A 16,159-nucleotide genomic window follows, 5' to 3' on the forward strand; every position below is an offset into this window, starting at 1 on the left:
TATTTATGAAGCCTGCGCGCGGCTAATTAACCTCAATTTGATGAACGTGCGCCGACAGACCTGAGCCTTGTGGGCCTCCGTCCTGCTCACGCGCGGCACATCAAAGTGCGCGAAAAAATCACGTGGCATTTGTATTTTTTTTTTACATTTAAGATTTTTTTGTTTGTTTTTGTTTTAGTAGTCTCAGTGTTTAAAGTTTTACATGATAAATGCTTCTAAATGTTATTTCATGATTCAAGTTGTTTTTATGTGCAATTTATTTCTAAGAAATTGTTTGTCGTAGCACAAAACTGACTGCATTTAGTGATTTGTAGATTAAAAACGTGAATAAAATCCCACTGTCCCACATGGAAAGAACCTATATGAGGATATATGCACATATATGAAACCTGTAAGCAGTTTTATATGCACATATATGCTGCATATATGCACATATACGACAATATGTGCTGCATATATGCCAGATATAGGCAAAATTGAGGTACATATATGTGAATATACAGGCCATATAGGTCTCCTGCACTGCTTCTTTATTTCCACATATCTATATATATAGCCCATATCTCACTTTGGCAACTGGCAACATTATCAAGGCAATAACTAAGAACTAACTAAAAAACAATTATGCAAGAAGAACATATAGGTGCATATATGCACACATATATACGTGCATATAGGTACCTGTATGTACGTATGTGTACACATATACGTACATATAATATAGGAAAACGGACAATTTTAGATATGTCACATATATTAAAAACCAATATCAAAACCTATATTAAAATATATGTTTATATTGGTTCTCTCCATGTGGGGTGTTTCTGTATGAGGTTTTAAACTCTAAATTTTGTCCATAAAGATAGCCTCGATGTGGTTTGAATTGTCCTAAATATAGGGAGAAACACTTTTAAAGGGTGTTTAGAGATGCAAATTCTACTTGTTAAAGTCACAAAATAACCTACTAGGGCATGTATTTATGCATCAGGATCTGTGGGGAAAGATTCAGTCTGATTATATTTAATGATTTGTAGCTTAGGAATGTGAATAAAATACGAATAATTCCATCTGGGTTTCTGCACCTGGTTTTAAACCAAACATTTGCCAATATATGGTCAGTATTTCACCATCTATAGTGAAAAAAATTGTGTTCAGATGTGCATTTTACTCAATGCTTGTTAAAGTCACAAAATAACTTTATTAGCATCCTACTAATCCATTTACATTATAAAACTAAACCACATAAAATATGTTGTACTGTGCTTCTGTAAGAGATTATCTAATGACATATAGTCCAACAAACTGACTGAAGCATTACATGAACTTACAAGGAAAAGATTAGCATTTCATCCTCTGTAGGGAAAATACATTTGAAAGGGTATTTAAAGCTGTACATTTTACTTGATGCTTGTGAAAGTCACAAAATTATTTAACATGCCATTTATTTATCAGAAATGTATGACTCTGACCATATTTCATAAATTATAGCTTAAAAATGTGAATAAATAGGACATATTTCCTACTGCTTTGGTAAAAGTTCCAAATCCATTGTTCAGTCCAAGATGGATGATAGGCTTTGTGCCATTTATATGGGAAAATACACATTTAACATCACAAAGAGCTGTTCGTTAATTTATCATAAATTGGGTGTGAAAAGTTTAAAATGGACCAAATGTCATGATTTATAGCTTAAAATGAAAACTTCCCACTGTGTTTCTGTACGAGGTTCTAAACTCTCAATTAGTTCTACATCTTGACTGAAATATTACAAGGAATTACAAAAAAGGGTTCATATTTCACTCATTATAGAGAGAGAATGTTTCAAACATTTCTCAGGGAAACCCAACACAATTCAAAGTCGCCAAAATCAACTAATTATTATAATTTTCTACCATTTCTTTGTCATATCACCATCCTCGCACTGTTAAACACTAAATACTGTAAATACTGTACATATTACTACTGCTGCTGTGTATTTTTTCCATATCTTGATTGCTTATATTTCTATGTGTGCAGAAATATTGATCTAATTCTGTTTATATATAGTCTGTTTTGTGTGAGCAACTATACTGTTGACTTTGTGCAATGTGAAACTGCTGCTGTGATGACAGAATTTCCCCATGCGGGATTAATAAACACTGATTTAATCCAATAAATTCTGGGGGAAAGTACAAAACTGACCAAATTTGATTTAACAAAAAGAAAAAAGTGTCTGAATAAAAAAATGCTCATAAAGGTCATAAATCCTCATTCGGTCCTACAATGTGAAGTTACTAAAATACATAATACTGACTCAAAATATCCCAAATACTTTGTTAGAGTAATGAGTAATGTAATCCTTCGGTTCAGTGTGTACGACTGATAATGTGTGAACTTGTGAAATCTTTGTACGACTGCATTTCTCTTCAGATTAAAGCTAATTGCTTGAGTTCATTATGCATATTTTGACAATTTCACCCTCACCGTCTGGGCTTCGTGGCCTTTTGTTTACAGAGTTGTAGAGTTTCAATATTGACTTGACTTCATTTCAGATCATTCATACCCGACGAGGTACATTCCTATAAAGCATGAGAGAGTCGTGTTTGCCAGAACAGAAAGAAAAGACCAATGTCTTCGTCTCCTCAGCCTCGTCTCTCCCGTCCACGACTTCCTGGACATTGAACCAGAAGAGGGCAGAAAAGTACAGTCATGAAAAAAAAAAAAAAAAGTCTCCAGGCTCCTTCTCAACTGCTCATTTCGAGACGTTTCCGTCATTTAACATCCTTTTGGTGCACAAATACATGAATATTGCACAGTAATAACTAAATGACAGATGTTGCATTATATAATACGAGAAGCATGCATTTTTCTTTCCACACAAATTCTTCCACTTTAATGCAAATGCTGAATTCTAGACAATGTTTATCAGCTCATGAAATTAAATCGGCCCTGAAAATGTTTTCAAGAGGAGTTTAGTTACAAGACATGTTCATTTGGAAGTGGAAACCTTGTTGATCCATGATGGTTCAAAACCGTATTTCAAATAAACGGTATATTTAAAGAGATGTTTTGCACCAGCCTCAGGTGGAGAAGCTAGTTAAGAAACGGAAAATATGAAATTCGCATAGCGTTAGTCTGCTCCTGTGGATGAAAACAAACGAGGAAACACTCTTCAGTCTGAAGCATCTTGGTCTTCACACTATTGATTTCACGTCAATCCAATTCTTCTGCGTAAAGAGACGCTGGATGACCCATTTCTCCGTGAAGGGCGAGAAGCGTGTTCGTCTGTCGTGAGGCATTCTTGGGCTTTTAAAGGAACCCTTTTTATTTTCCTCTACAATGTTTATTTTAACAGATTGTCGTTTGTCTTGATTCAGTTTTGCACAACTGGACTTGGTTTTATTTTGACAGTCACCGTATTAATCCAATCTGGTCGTCCGTCCTTGAGAAGGCGTTAAGGTTTATATTTTATTGCTCAGTGCAGGCAAGTAGTTTCGTTACAAAAGCCACCAGCAGCACCAACGAGTGGCCCAAAAGGAAACGTCAATCTTGCACAAACGGACAGTTTACAAAATGTTACCATGTCGACGGGAAACTTTCTGGAAATTAGTGAGTGAGACATCCGAGTAAACAGCCTTGAATTTCACCAAAAAAATAAAAAAATAAAAAAGGCTCATCATCTAAAAACAAAAAGCTCCTAAACCCGTTAATCGTAGTGAAGTTGAACTAAACTAGTCCCGAAACGCGGTTTTAACCCCTCGCATGCCGCCCGCCCCTCTGGGACAATCCAGAGACGTGAATCGTGCCTCGGGTCAAATTAGGGCGGTGACCTCCACTCAATTACCACGTTTATAGTTAAACCACCCGCGCCGTCGCCACGTCAATTAGGCAGCTGCTCACACGGGGAAGGAGTCGCCCCGCGGTCCCCGGAGGATCCGACACGCTCGGCTGAGCGGAGCGTCTCACCAGCGTGGAGGTCGTCGGCTCCGCACATGATGCAAGCAGACGCCCATGCAGTGGTGCATTACAAACCAGAAGTCGGGCTGAATTATTGATGCGGAACATCTGATGTCCGCAGAGTTCCAATTCTTTCCCCGTGAGCCCGAGCGCTCAACTCCGATTGGCCGCAGTGATTCAATGACGAGGTTGCGCAACACCAGATGCATTCACTTCTTTTTATTCATAAGATGGGATTATTACTTTCGTTTTGTTTTTTTTTTGTTTTGTTTTTTTACATCTTATGCACAGCAGATACAAAGACAAACATGTTCTAAACCACAAACTAAATTCCTCCATCAGTCTAAATCCTGCTTCCCATTTCAAAATGGCCCCCACCAGGAGAGAGAGAAAAAAAAAGAAAAAAAAAAAAGCAAACCTTCAACGTTTGTAGTCCAGTTTCACATTCTGAAAAGATCGTCTCACAGCAATCTCATTTTAGCAGAACGGCGCACGCCACCTTCAGAATACTTCTGTTTGACAAATACCCACTTCCCCCTTTTAAACAAATTGCACTTTTTCTTTAAAACTACTTCAACAGGATTATAGGATCGAAAAAAAAATTAAACACCAAAAACACAAGAGACGACTAAACATCCAACTTATACAGTTTCATTATTTAGTTGCACAAAAATGCATAAATATACATTACGCAAAAAAAAAGTACAAAAACATTTGTACTCTCATTTGCTTTTCAAATAACGACAGACATTGATATGGTCATCGGGACTGGGACTGTCGGAACGTAGGGATGCATTCACAAGGTCCATGCGAGATAAGCCATTTTTTTTTACACAACAGCCTAGCTTTCACAGAGGTAAGACCAAGGTTCTACAGGAAAAAACAAAACATTTTGCTGTCTAGGCCGAGGTAAAGAGGCAACACAAACACTAAGAAAAATTAGGATACACAGAACTCTGCGTTCTAAATTCATGCCAAGACGACTTTAACATGCAACGACTCTTCTAAACCTCCCCGGAGCAGCGGCAACCCGCGGAAGGACTAGCTTAACGGTTTATCCTTCAGCAAATGTGATCCATTGAGTTTGAGTAGGGGCTCTTTTTTTTTTATTTCTTTTTTTTTTTTGGGAGGGGGGGTGGGGGGGCTATGATGGTACCGCAATAGTTGCCAAAGATAAGCTCAGATTGTCGACAGCAATATGGTTTCATAACTCAGACTCCCCCCAGAGACAATCGGGAGGAGATATAAATACTGTTTGTTTATAGTAATGCACATTTGTCCATTAAATAAACCTGATTAAATTAATGAAGAGCTCGGCAAACCTCACTTCAGCTGGACAAAGGTGTGGTTTCCAGAGGCCTGGAGGAAAACAAGAGGGGGGGGACAAGAGTTAGAACGACACTCCAGCAAATCATTTCAAAACAAACTGAATCTAAAATTTAAAAAAACAAAAAACAAGGCTGGCGTCATTCTGTTCCTCAAATCCTGACCAAGTGTTAGTGCCTTTTCTCACAACAGAACAGTTCATACTTTTAGAAACCACCAGAGATTTACGTAATCTAATAACTTTAATGTGTTTTTATTTGCCCATGCGCCTCCATGTTTCTCTGATTGTCGTCAAAGCTGCAAAGCTTAACGGCCAATTTGGAAACAATAAACTAGATTAAGATGGCGTATACTCCAAGATCAGTCCGCTTACAGCGACCATGTTTGTGGTAAAACGACTCAGCCAGCACATTTTTCACTGGGTTTTTTTTTTTTTTTTAGCCTAAAGAAAAGAGGGCATCATCAGCGTGAAGAGAGAATCTGATTCGTCAATTAATCCCATGAAAATACCAAACGCCAATAAAGGGTTGATAGGCTATTAAATCATGTTGTTTTTCTTTAACAGTTCAAAGTTTCTTAAAAAAAAAAATAACTGGCTTTGAACACTGTTAATGCGTTTTCCATTTGTGTTCTAGTCAATTGTGAAAAATTGCGTTTCAAATAAGTAGAATATGAGCCGTGATTAATCGGTCAACATGGGACTGAATCATATCTGCTGCCTGAAGAGCCCAAGAATAAAAACAAACAAAAACAATTTAAAGAAACAATGAAGTTTCGGGATGCGGCTTTGCTACAAATCTGTTTTGCAGTTTTAACTATTCACACGAGCGCATTTGCAACAAACCACAGATCAGTTGGGGAGACGTACGAGTTATTAAGGACAAACATGTTAGTTTGGATCTTTTAACAGGATTTGTTGACAATAAAACGAGGACTATCACCAGCCTTCAACACGGAATCACCCGTTTGACATTTGCATTTCAGTTAATTTTGCAGTTTATTGTATTGCCGTCTAAAGCTCATGTCATGCATGCTGAAACTCTGAGGCTCATATGTGGTGTGGGGTTACAAAATCTAAACAAGACACTGTTTGACCAAAGGTTACTCACTAAATATCTAACAAAACTGCCGGGACTTCCATCCAGGCTGGGAAGTCTCAGAGGGAGTAGGGTACCAGCGCATCTAAAGAAACACAGAAATCATCATGTACACCAGACCAACACTGAGCTGCAGTGCTGCAAAAGTTTCATCCATCAAATCTCAACTTTTCTTCTTTTTTTTTTCGTCAGGCAGGTTTTAGGAGGACTATCCCTTTAAGACCTGGTCACTGAAGCCATGGGAATGTGGGTCACGTAGCTGCTGGTTGAGGACAATAGTTCTGAAGTAATTAACAGGCATGGAAACGTGGAGAGGGGGACCTCTCCGTGTGTTAAACATTTCCAAACGCTCCGAGCTGGTCGGCCGGTAACCTTTCCATACCTGTGGCTGAACTGCAGAGGTGTGTGTGTGTGTGTGTGTGTGTGTGTGTGTGTGTGTGTATGGACACATACAGTTAACAGTTGTTTGGAGACTCCTACATTTACAGTCAAACTATTGAGGCCGAGGGTCAGTGGAAAGAGCATGGGCATTTGGGGATCTTTCATCAGAATGCAATTAAAAGGCCTTTTACCCCCCCCCACCCCCCCGCTTTGTGTCGCTACCCATGCGAGCTTATGCTCCAACAAGGACATGGACAGTAAGTTGGCACCTCCAGAGAAAGCCATCAGGTCTGACAATTTCTCCAAGCAAATACCTGGCATTCCTCAGCCTCCCGTGTCCAACAACACGGCCAATGTAGCTGCTGCCTACTTCGTTGTGAAGCACTCTGCTGCGCTCCTTCCTCCCAACTTACAAGCAGGACGTTTGGTAACAATGGAAAATATTTCTCCGGTTGGGTCACTTAAAGTTCACCGTCAGCAAAGGCCCAATCCCTGGTCGAGAGCTGCGCTGCTGCATTAATTGTTCGATTAACAATGTCTGCACCCACTTTGAGTAAAAAAAAGTAAAACTTGCCAAAAAATATACTTTGAAACTTTATGCAAGGCTCAATGTGAAACTGTTGGATTGATAAAGCAGCTATTTGTTGTAATGTAACTTGTGTAAATCCCAGAAATTATGGGTTCGTTTTAAAGGCCAAGTGGACCTTTTGGTTCAAACTCAGCCTGAAACAAGGTTCTCTGATGTCTTCATGTCCGACTCCTTCACAAACTGTCTGAGGCCCCGCTTACACAAAAACAAAATGGTTTTCCTGTTTATTTCAACATTTGGAAAAAGAATGTCAGTTTCCATGGAAACGATCTTGATGGGCCAATTCCAGCCTGGAATACACATTTTCTCTTCCATATAGAGTCTTGATTTGAATCTTCCCATCTTTTATAGTATTGAGAAGTTGCGGAGACAAAATCCCAAGTTTTATCAACATTCTGTTATTGTAATACCTACGAGAGCCACAAGGGGACCGCTTCCACAATCTGAACCTCTGACCCGGACATAAATCTACTTCCTGTTCCCACTGTGAAATTATCCCAAAACCATTATTTTACAGGGACTATAAAGGGAGAGATTAAAATTCTACTTCGATTGGAGCGATTTGTGATGGAATGGGGTCGGTGTTGAGCGTTTCGTTGCCTCTCCAGGGGTGAATGTACACTTTGAGGAATTCAGGAGAAGAGAGGAGAAACACACCGGCTGGTCCCTCACCTGGGCGTGGAGGGCTGCGGCGGCGGCGGCGGCCGCCGGGTAAGTGAAGGCTGCGTGGGGGAGGCCTGGGGTCAGCTCCGTGGTGTACAGAGGGTAGGGGGTCCAGGCATCCGGTGACGCTGGGATCAGTGCTGCCCCCGTCAGGTCATCTGAGGAGGGACGGGGTGGGAGGAGACAACAAAGCTGACTGTCCCACCCTTTAACAGGCTCCAAGTCACGTGAGCAAGCAACACAAGACTGACGTAAGAATGTCTAACAAAGCCATTATGCGTAGAGGGTTTATTCCCATCGTGTCATCTTTGTAGATTAATGAACTATATTCATTATCACCCAACGATGCGGATCAACAACCTACTGCTGCAAAGTGCATGGACATTTCTTTTTCCTTCATGAAACTACTGGATTAATAACGCATAAACTCCAGTCAGTCTTAAAGCACACCGACCATTTAATCCAAAACATCCTTCCATTTTTTAACTGCAACAAGCAGCAGAACAGGAAGTATGGCGCTTAACTGCAGAGGGCTGAAGATTTGTACTCGAGTACAACGACTGATGCAATACTTGAACTGTTCTAAAAAGTTAAACCTGTCAAAAACTCTTCAAATGATGAAAATACTCTTGAAAAATGGTCAAAGTACTGTCACGTTTTAACCAGGTTTGCATCATCAACCCTGCAAAGGAGATAAATCTGTAAAATCATAAAAATCCCGTCGCCTATGATTTTTTATGTAAATAAATTGCATAGAAGTTTGAATTGTGTGTTACTGTATTGTCATTGTGGATCTTAAAAATCAGAAAAATACTGGTGCTGGTAACCGAACAGAAATAAAGAAAAGTGCAGAAATCTCCCTTCACGCCGTTTGGTACGTTCTATACTTCGACATCGCTGCTCTATTTTCTTTAAGCTTCCTCTTCCTGCTCAGACGCTTTAGTCTCCACCGAGCGGAGTCTGCTCTGAACCACCGGACCCTTCGTCACCAATCAAGCAGGTGTTTTAAGGGCAAAGAGAGCAGAGAAGTAACTCCTGACCAAAACCCTGTGAGAGTGGAAAAACTTCCCGGCCGGACAGAAGCAAAGCGGCTGTCTGAAGAACTGAGATGACACATGCACGTGGAGGTGAGTTAGTCCTGATTGGTTAGGTAACGCCCCCCCCAAACCACCCCGCCCCCCCCTCCCTTGCCCACTGGCCTCAAATATCACAGAAAACCGATTTCTCTGGAAAGAAAAGGGGCAACAAGGGCAGCCGAGGTGAGAGTGGATGAGAGCCTAGAGTGGTGCAGCCGTACAACTTACATGGGTCCCGTGCAATGAAGTGAGCTCCTAGAGCAGGGTGGATATTTGTGGGGTTCGGTGTGGCCATCAGCTTACTCTTTGCCATCTTCGTGTTGGCTTTAGCAAACTCTAAGCGCAGGGTCTGGGGGCTTTCGGGGTCAAAACGGATACCCTGAGGGAGAGACGGAGGAGGAGGGGGGAGGAGGAGGAAGAGGAAGGGGGACATGGCATCGTAAGGGAGGCGGGCTGACGTCGGGGAGGGGGGGGGGGTTGCGGCTCGGCGGTCCCACGCGGCCTCCTTCCCCGGAGCGGCGTCGCAAATACTCCAGGACGTGTCCTTCAAATCTCAACACCTTTGCTTGGTTGGGTTTTTTTTTTTAAACTCGCCCCCGTCTGCTTCTCACTGATCGTCTTCCAGGAAAGGAGGGCAGATTGAAGGACGCATTGCTGAAATATTTCCGCACGCTCCCGTCTCTTCTTCCTCGGGATGAGCTGGAGAAGCGCAGGCGACCGGAGAGGAAGAGGAGACGAGGAAGGAGGCCGAGGGAGACTTTTGAGCTTTTTTTTTTTTTTTTTTTACTTTGTAAACAGTGGCTGAACCCTGCGTGTGTTCTTGTGCCCTAAGCGTTGTGCCCACATGCAGGTGAGTAGTATTGGGTGTATGTGTGTGTCTTCTTTTTTTTGTGTATGTGTGAGAGAGAGAGACTGCTGGTGTGTCCAAGAGGTGATGCTCATAAGGAAGGCTAGGCTATGAGAGAGAAGTGTTAGATTCTGCCAACGTGGGCTACTGGGTGACAAAAATAAGAGGTTACACTACTGCAGATGTGTCCAGGTAACACTACACATGTGGCTACAGAAACGGGTATTACAGGTAAAGCAGTGATATGCAAAATGAGGAAAGGATATCAGAACTAAGAAAGATGTGTATCAAGGTCAAAGTAAAACTACCGTAAGGCTACGGGATTCTGGCCTCTTTCCCAAAAATGGCCCTGCCATTGAATTGTAAGAGACAAAATGGGTTGGCTTTGAGATTTGCTTCACGTAAATTGGAAAGATCGTTAACGTCCGAATCAATCTTTTTATATAAAAAAAAAAAGAATAAAGGTTTAAGCAAAAAAGGTTAGAACACAAACTAAAATCTAGGGCTGCACGATATATCCCGGAGTTATTCGCAAATATTGCAAAAACATTTAGCCAATCAAACGGCGCCGTGCTGCACTGCATAGTGTTAACAGAACTATTTCAACACAACACACCTGGTGGAAAAATGACTACAAATAAAACTCCAGAACTGAAACGACACCGATATGAACTACAGATAAACGTGATTTAAAAAGATGGAATGTGGTTAAAATCAGGTCCAGGAAGCAGAAAAACGAATCCCGTCATACGGTTCAGTGTTTACCGAGGCTCAACTAAACAACCGCATGTCTGATATCGTGCAGCCCTAAAAACACTTGATAATAAAAAAAAAGGGAAACATAAAATCAGGAGACTCTGAGGAAATCAAAAGGTGAAAATGAGTCTGCTTACATTCAGTGCATTTTTTGCAGCTTCAGCTCCAGTGCGACTGTCAAAGGTTACAAACCCGACAGGCTGGAAGACAAAGGGGGAAGAAGAAGAGTGAACGAGGGCGACGACGAGGCTCCACCTCAACACACATGACCCCCCCCCCCTTATTTAATATCACAACAACAAGAGCCATGCAGAGTCGGACTCGGCAAGAAGAGACAAGTCTCATTAAATCTTCCGCCGACGAACTCGAGTGGCAACTTCTGCGGCGTGTAAAAGTGCTAATGGAAGGACTCTCACCTGCTTCGACGTCAACTTAATCAGTGACCCTTCATAACCCTGCGGGGGAGAGAGATAGCCAATTATCCACCCTGGAGTCACATGCAGGAAGTCGGGCATGAGCGCCTCGCTATCTGAAGCGAGAGTGTGTGTGTGTGTGTGTGTGTGTGTGTGTGTGTGTGTGTGTGTGAGAGAGAGCTCGGCTGCAGGCCGTCTCGGATCCTGCTGCGACAGGGTTGCGCTTTTGTCATGTTAAGAGGAAGAAAGGCGGCTTCAGCAGATTGATTCGACGGATAAAACGGCGTTAAATTCCTCCTCAGAGCGGTGAAGACGAGGCAGAGCGGACGGTTCACGTCAACGGGGGCGACCACATGACATCACACGGACTCGATTTCTCACTGGCTCAGGAATCGCGTCCAAATAAATCCACTCGCTTCAAAAACAAGAGTTTAAAAACGGCAACGGGGTCGTTAAAGCACGAGTGAATTCCTGAGAAATGGAGGGGAATTTTTCCTGACTGGAGTATTGACAGATGGGATCTCTGCTGATCCTGATTTACAGCCACGGAAAATACAAAATTAAAAACTGCACACGATCCAGAGCAGGTTCAGTCTGAGTAATTCACAGAAAAATAAGACCAGCCAGTAAATGATTTCTCTTTAAAGCTCAGGAGGGGAAAAAAAAGAAGAAAAAAAAAGGTTGAATTGTAGATTTTAAAGGTGTGTTTGCACACCGGGCCATGTTTGCTTTGTGCATAAAGAGAAACGATATATATAAAAAAAACAGGCCACGGGGGCCTCCAACATTTCAGTGGTGTAAAAACGTTGGGCGAGGAAATAAAAAATTTCCCTGCACGGTGGGTGAGCCGGGCCATGGAGAGGATTGGTTGGCCAATCGCGAGAGCTACTCATTTACACATTCCACAGGACCATCCATGTGCGAGGGATACCACTTCCAATTTGGTTAGTTAGGACAAGGGTGGGGGGGAAGGGGGGGAGGGGGGTTATGAGACGGGAGGACAGTGACAAAACTCAGTGGATGAACAATGATGTGGCCTCATTTCCATATATGCAAAAACCCGGGACATGGGGAGAGGGGGCGTTTGGACCAGGCACAAAAAAAACAAAAAAAAAAAAACAACCTCTGAAGTTTTGCACTGTCGCGGTTATTAAAAATCAAATCACACAGTGAAGCGAGAGAGGGAGGGGAAGGAAAAAAAAAAAGCCTGCAAGAGGACAGGTGCTTTCGTGGTACTGCTAAGCGTTATGCCCTCCATGTGGAGGAAATCCTTCAAACGCGTACAGTAACTCTTCCCAAATACCTCGGTGGTGGCACGTTGCTCCTTACCTTAAAAGGTCTGAAGAGGAGGTAAAGTTCCCGTGGTTTGATATCGACCGGGAGGCCGCTGACGAACAGAGTCCGCACCTGCAAACGGACGGAAAAATACTTTTAATGTTTCAGCTGCACAATTTAGATTTAACAAAAAAAATACTCTATGTTTCTGCCTCTGAACAGTAACGAAGCATTCAGGGAACAAAGCTCAAGAATGAGAAAAGAAATAATCATTAATGGCGAGTCAAACTGTCTAAAAGCGAAAAAAAAAAAAAGAGAACAGAGTGCAACTCGACTGTTTCTGCAGTCCGTTGTCAATATTCACAACAAGTCGCAGCCTTTTGTTCTGGTGGATTCATCAGCGTCCTCACATCCCAAGACCCGACCTCATTTCAGCTTCCTGCTGCAAATGACTGGAATCACGTACGACAGGCCTGCAAACTATCGATTGGTTTAATATAAAATCACTAAATACTAGTCGTGACACCGTTTTTATTATACGTATACATGCATGTTCCCATGTTTTTCTTTGTGCCTCACTGTTGCCTCGTTGGTTCTAAACGAGATCCGGTTCTTAACCGACCCACCTGGCAAAATAAATGTGAAATAAACATTTTAGACCCGCCATGGTGAAACGCACAAAATCATCTAAAAAGACCTCGAGCCTATTCATCTCAAAATGATGAGGAAATGGATTTTAAGCCACGAACAAGCTCAGCACTTAAAGACTTAATTTCCCTAAAAACAAAACAATTATCAGATTACGTTTGCGGCCAGATTGAGTGGAAGAGTGTTTTCCTTCGTTGCGCCGCGCCGTGACCTCCTGGCCGGGCCTCGACCTTCAACTTGAAAACAGTCAAGAATTGAGAAAACGCCTGCTTTGTTTCGCCGGAGTTCAAAAACAATGAGTCAAAAATAATGTCTTTGAATATCTGCCCAATCATCTGGGACTGACCCTGTGACCGACCCCCCCCCCCCCCAAACACCCCGGAGTTTCTCCAACATGTTTTGAGCGGTGATCATGGAGGATCTTCATCTTGAGGGGAACCCTGGGACCTAACCCCCCCCCACTAACGGGCCTCGGAGAGCCGGGGCAGCGTTCAGTCCAGTGTGGCCGGGAAAATAAACAGTGCGGTGCGAGGCCCATTAGTTCCCGGCCGGCGGGGAGGCCCCCGGTACAATGGGACCGCCAGAGGAACAGCAATGGACAACAGCGCACAGCGTGACACCATTTCCTTCCTGTGACCCGTGACCCCCCCGGCCCCCACCACCACTTTTCAGGTGCCGTTCAGCCGTTTACAAGTCGCCACATACGGCCACTGAGAGCCGGCCCAGCTGGAGCTTTTAAATGTATCCTCCCGTTTCTTCTTGGCTCTGCGGCTCCCGACAGTGGAAACAAAGTCTGAGAACGCCGTCGCTTTTTAAATCAATTACATTTCTATAGGAAATAAAAAGGGAATCGGTCCGATTTAGTAATCTTCATTTACTTCTGGTTTTTAAACTCAATCAAGCATGTGACCATATTTGTCATCTTGTGCACACGCTTATTAATGGTTGAGGAAAAAAAAAAAAGGTAAAATACAGAGAAAATCTATTTATCATCAGGATTATTTCTCTTACAATAGCATAATCACACTATTTGGCACCGATTTCCATTTTGCAGTTTGTCCACCTTTAAAACAAACTGCCAATTACAGAAATCACTTTATTGAAAATATTTTATTCCAAGATCCTTTGATGAGACAACTGCACTTTTCTTTGCAGAAATATAGAAAAATTAGATAATTTATACAATACCAGTAGAAATATAATCTTAATCTAACTGGCACTTCCCAAATGAATTTATTTGACAAATATACGATACCGACTGGTGTTTGTTTATGCCCCCATTAAATTACACTGAGGGACAAAAAAAAAAAACTGGGCCTTGAAAAGCCTTCAGCAACACCTAAAATATTTCAATAAGTGTCTTTTAAATGAATAAAATACAACTGCAGTGTAAAGTGGGAATTGTGCACATGAAGACTGCAATTATCCATTTTTAAACACCGAATTAATCTGATAAGACATTAAGTGTATTTTTTAATATAACACTGCATTTCCAACTTGCAATTGTTAATGTGTGCTCTTTTTGCAGTTTTACAGCACTTCATTGTATAGTTGGCATGTCATGCTGCATATTTAGTCTTTAACAACATCTTGGCTGTAATATTGTAGTCGGAATACATGAGTGAATAGCCTGTTAATGGCTTCCTCGCAATGAGAAAAGAAAATCTAAATTAGGCTGGAAAAAGTCAAGTGGCCATGCAAGGTTTTGTTAAAAGACAATGGGAACAAAGGAGGAGCAACAAGAGGCCCAGAGCTCCTCTCAGTGTGTCTCCATAAGGAGTCATTAAAGAGGAAATATAGCTGGCCACACACAAACGCAGTGGCAAAAAAAAAAAGTCTTAATCCAATTAAAGTTTCGTTTTTTTAAAATTTAGAAGCATAATCTTAATTATGCACAATTGTAGACAGCTACAAGGTGAATATGAGCCTCCTAATTATTATTAAATTGAGAGAAAGACAAATTATTTTATTGATGAAATCGATAATCATAGCGACAAGCCTCATTAGATTTGAATCCCTTTTAAATTCTTAACTGGGCTTAATTACCAGCATTATTAGATGCATTTCATCTGGGTTTGATTTCACCGTTTAAAACAGTTTGCATGTGGCAGAATTAAAGCGACGCTTCAGTCAATTACGTGAAAAGCAAAAAGGCTGCCCCGCAATTAAAATAGTCTGTTTTAAACAAACCCTGACAATTAAACGTCAAACATTTGAGCGTCGACGTTCTCGCGCACGTGTAAAGGTGCAGGAATGCGCTTTAATTGCGCACACCTTGCGTCTGGGGTGAACTCGGGTGGAGCGCGCACGAAAAATTAAAATAAATAACTAAAAAAAAACGAGGAAAAATGGAAGCAGCCCAACTTTTTACGCACAATTAAAGTCGGAGAAAGTTAGAGAGAGAGGCGGGGGGGGGGGGGGGGGGGGAGATAGAGAGGGGGGCGCAGCGGGGAAACGGGAAAAGTTTGCCGGGAGGAGCTCACCTCCTCCTCGATGGAGACGTTGTTATTGGGCTCCGCGTCCGCCTTCAGGCTCATGGTGACGGTGGTCTCGGCTGCGCACAGGATCAGGCTCTTCTTGGACGAGTGGTATTTCCCCAAGTGCGTCTGAAGCTGCCGTGGAGCTCCTGGTGGCGCTTGAACTTGAGGAGGGACGCGGCGCCGAGGTGAGGTCGTGCGTCGGACGGAGACGGAGACGCGGACGCGGCGGTATCCGAGGAGGAGAGCTGGGAGGAAATGCTGCGAGAGAGAATCATTCATAAAAAGGGAGGAGGAAGGAGGAAGGGGAGGAAAAACAAAATAGAAAAGAAAACAGACGCGCGCTAAAACTAAGAAAAGAAAAGGAAAAAAAAAAGGTGCAGAAAGGTGGATTTAGGTGCTCCGTGTGTGAAGGTGAGAGACGGGGGGAAAGAAGTGCGCGTAAAAAAGCAGAACAGCCTCTGCGCTCACATCAATGCCCTCAGCTGTGGGACTGAGCGGAGGAAGTACAAGTAAACTTTCCCCCCGCTCTCTCTCTCTCTCTCTCTCTCTCTCAGAGCCCCCCCTCACCCCTCCCCCTCCCGCTTTTCAATTAGGTCATCAATTATGTTGGAGTCTGCTGTGCGCAGTAATCAGGCTGTAGATCCGCCTCAGCTGCTGGAGGAAGACCCGGCC

General features: G+C 42.5%; 1 protein-coding gene across 1 annotated transcript; it reads right to left on the minus strand.

Moving 5' to 3' along the window:
• Positions 1–4,140: 4,140 nt before the first annotated feature.
• LOC308136589 (RNA-binding protein, mRNA-processing factor 2a) lies at positions 4,141–15,956 on the minus strand. Its single transcript, XM_080504967.1, has 8 exons — positions 15,491–15,956; positions 12,414–12,491; positions 11,088–11,126; positions 10,809–10,871; positions 9,297–9,447; positions 8,002–8,150; positions 6,372–6,444; positions 4,141–5,295 (listed from the first exon to the last, which is right to left on the minus strand). The coding sequence occupies exons 1-7, from the start codon at positions 15,764–15,766 to the stop codon at positions 6,379–6,381; spliced, it is 822 nt and encodes a 273-aa protein (XP_080361093.1). The 5' UTR covers positions 15,767–15,956; the 3' UTR covers positions 4,141–5,295; positions 6,372–6,378.
• Between the last annotated feature and the right edge of the window lie 203 nt (positions 15,957–16,159).

The sequence above is a fragment of the Blennius ocellaris genome (genome assembly GCF_963422515.1).
Source record: "Blennius ocellaris genome assembly, chromosome: 1".
Lineage (NCBI taxonomy): Eukaryota > Metazoa > Chordata > Actinopteri > Blenniiformes > Blenniidae > Blennius > Blennius ocellaris.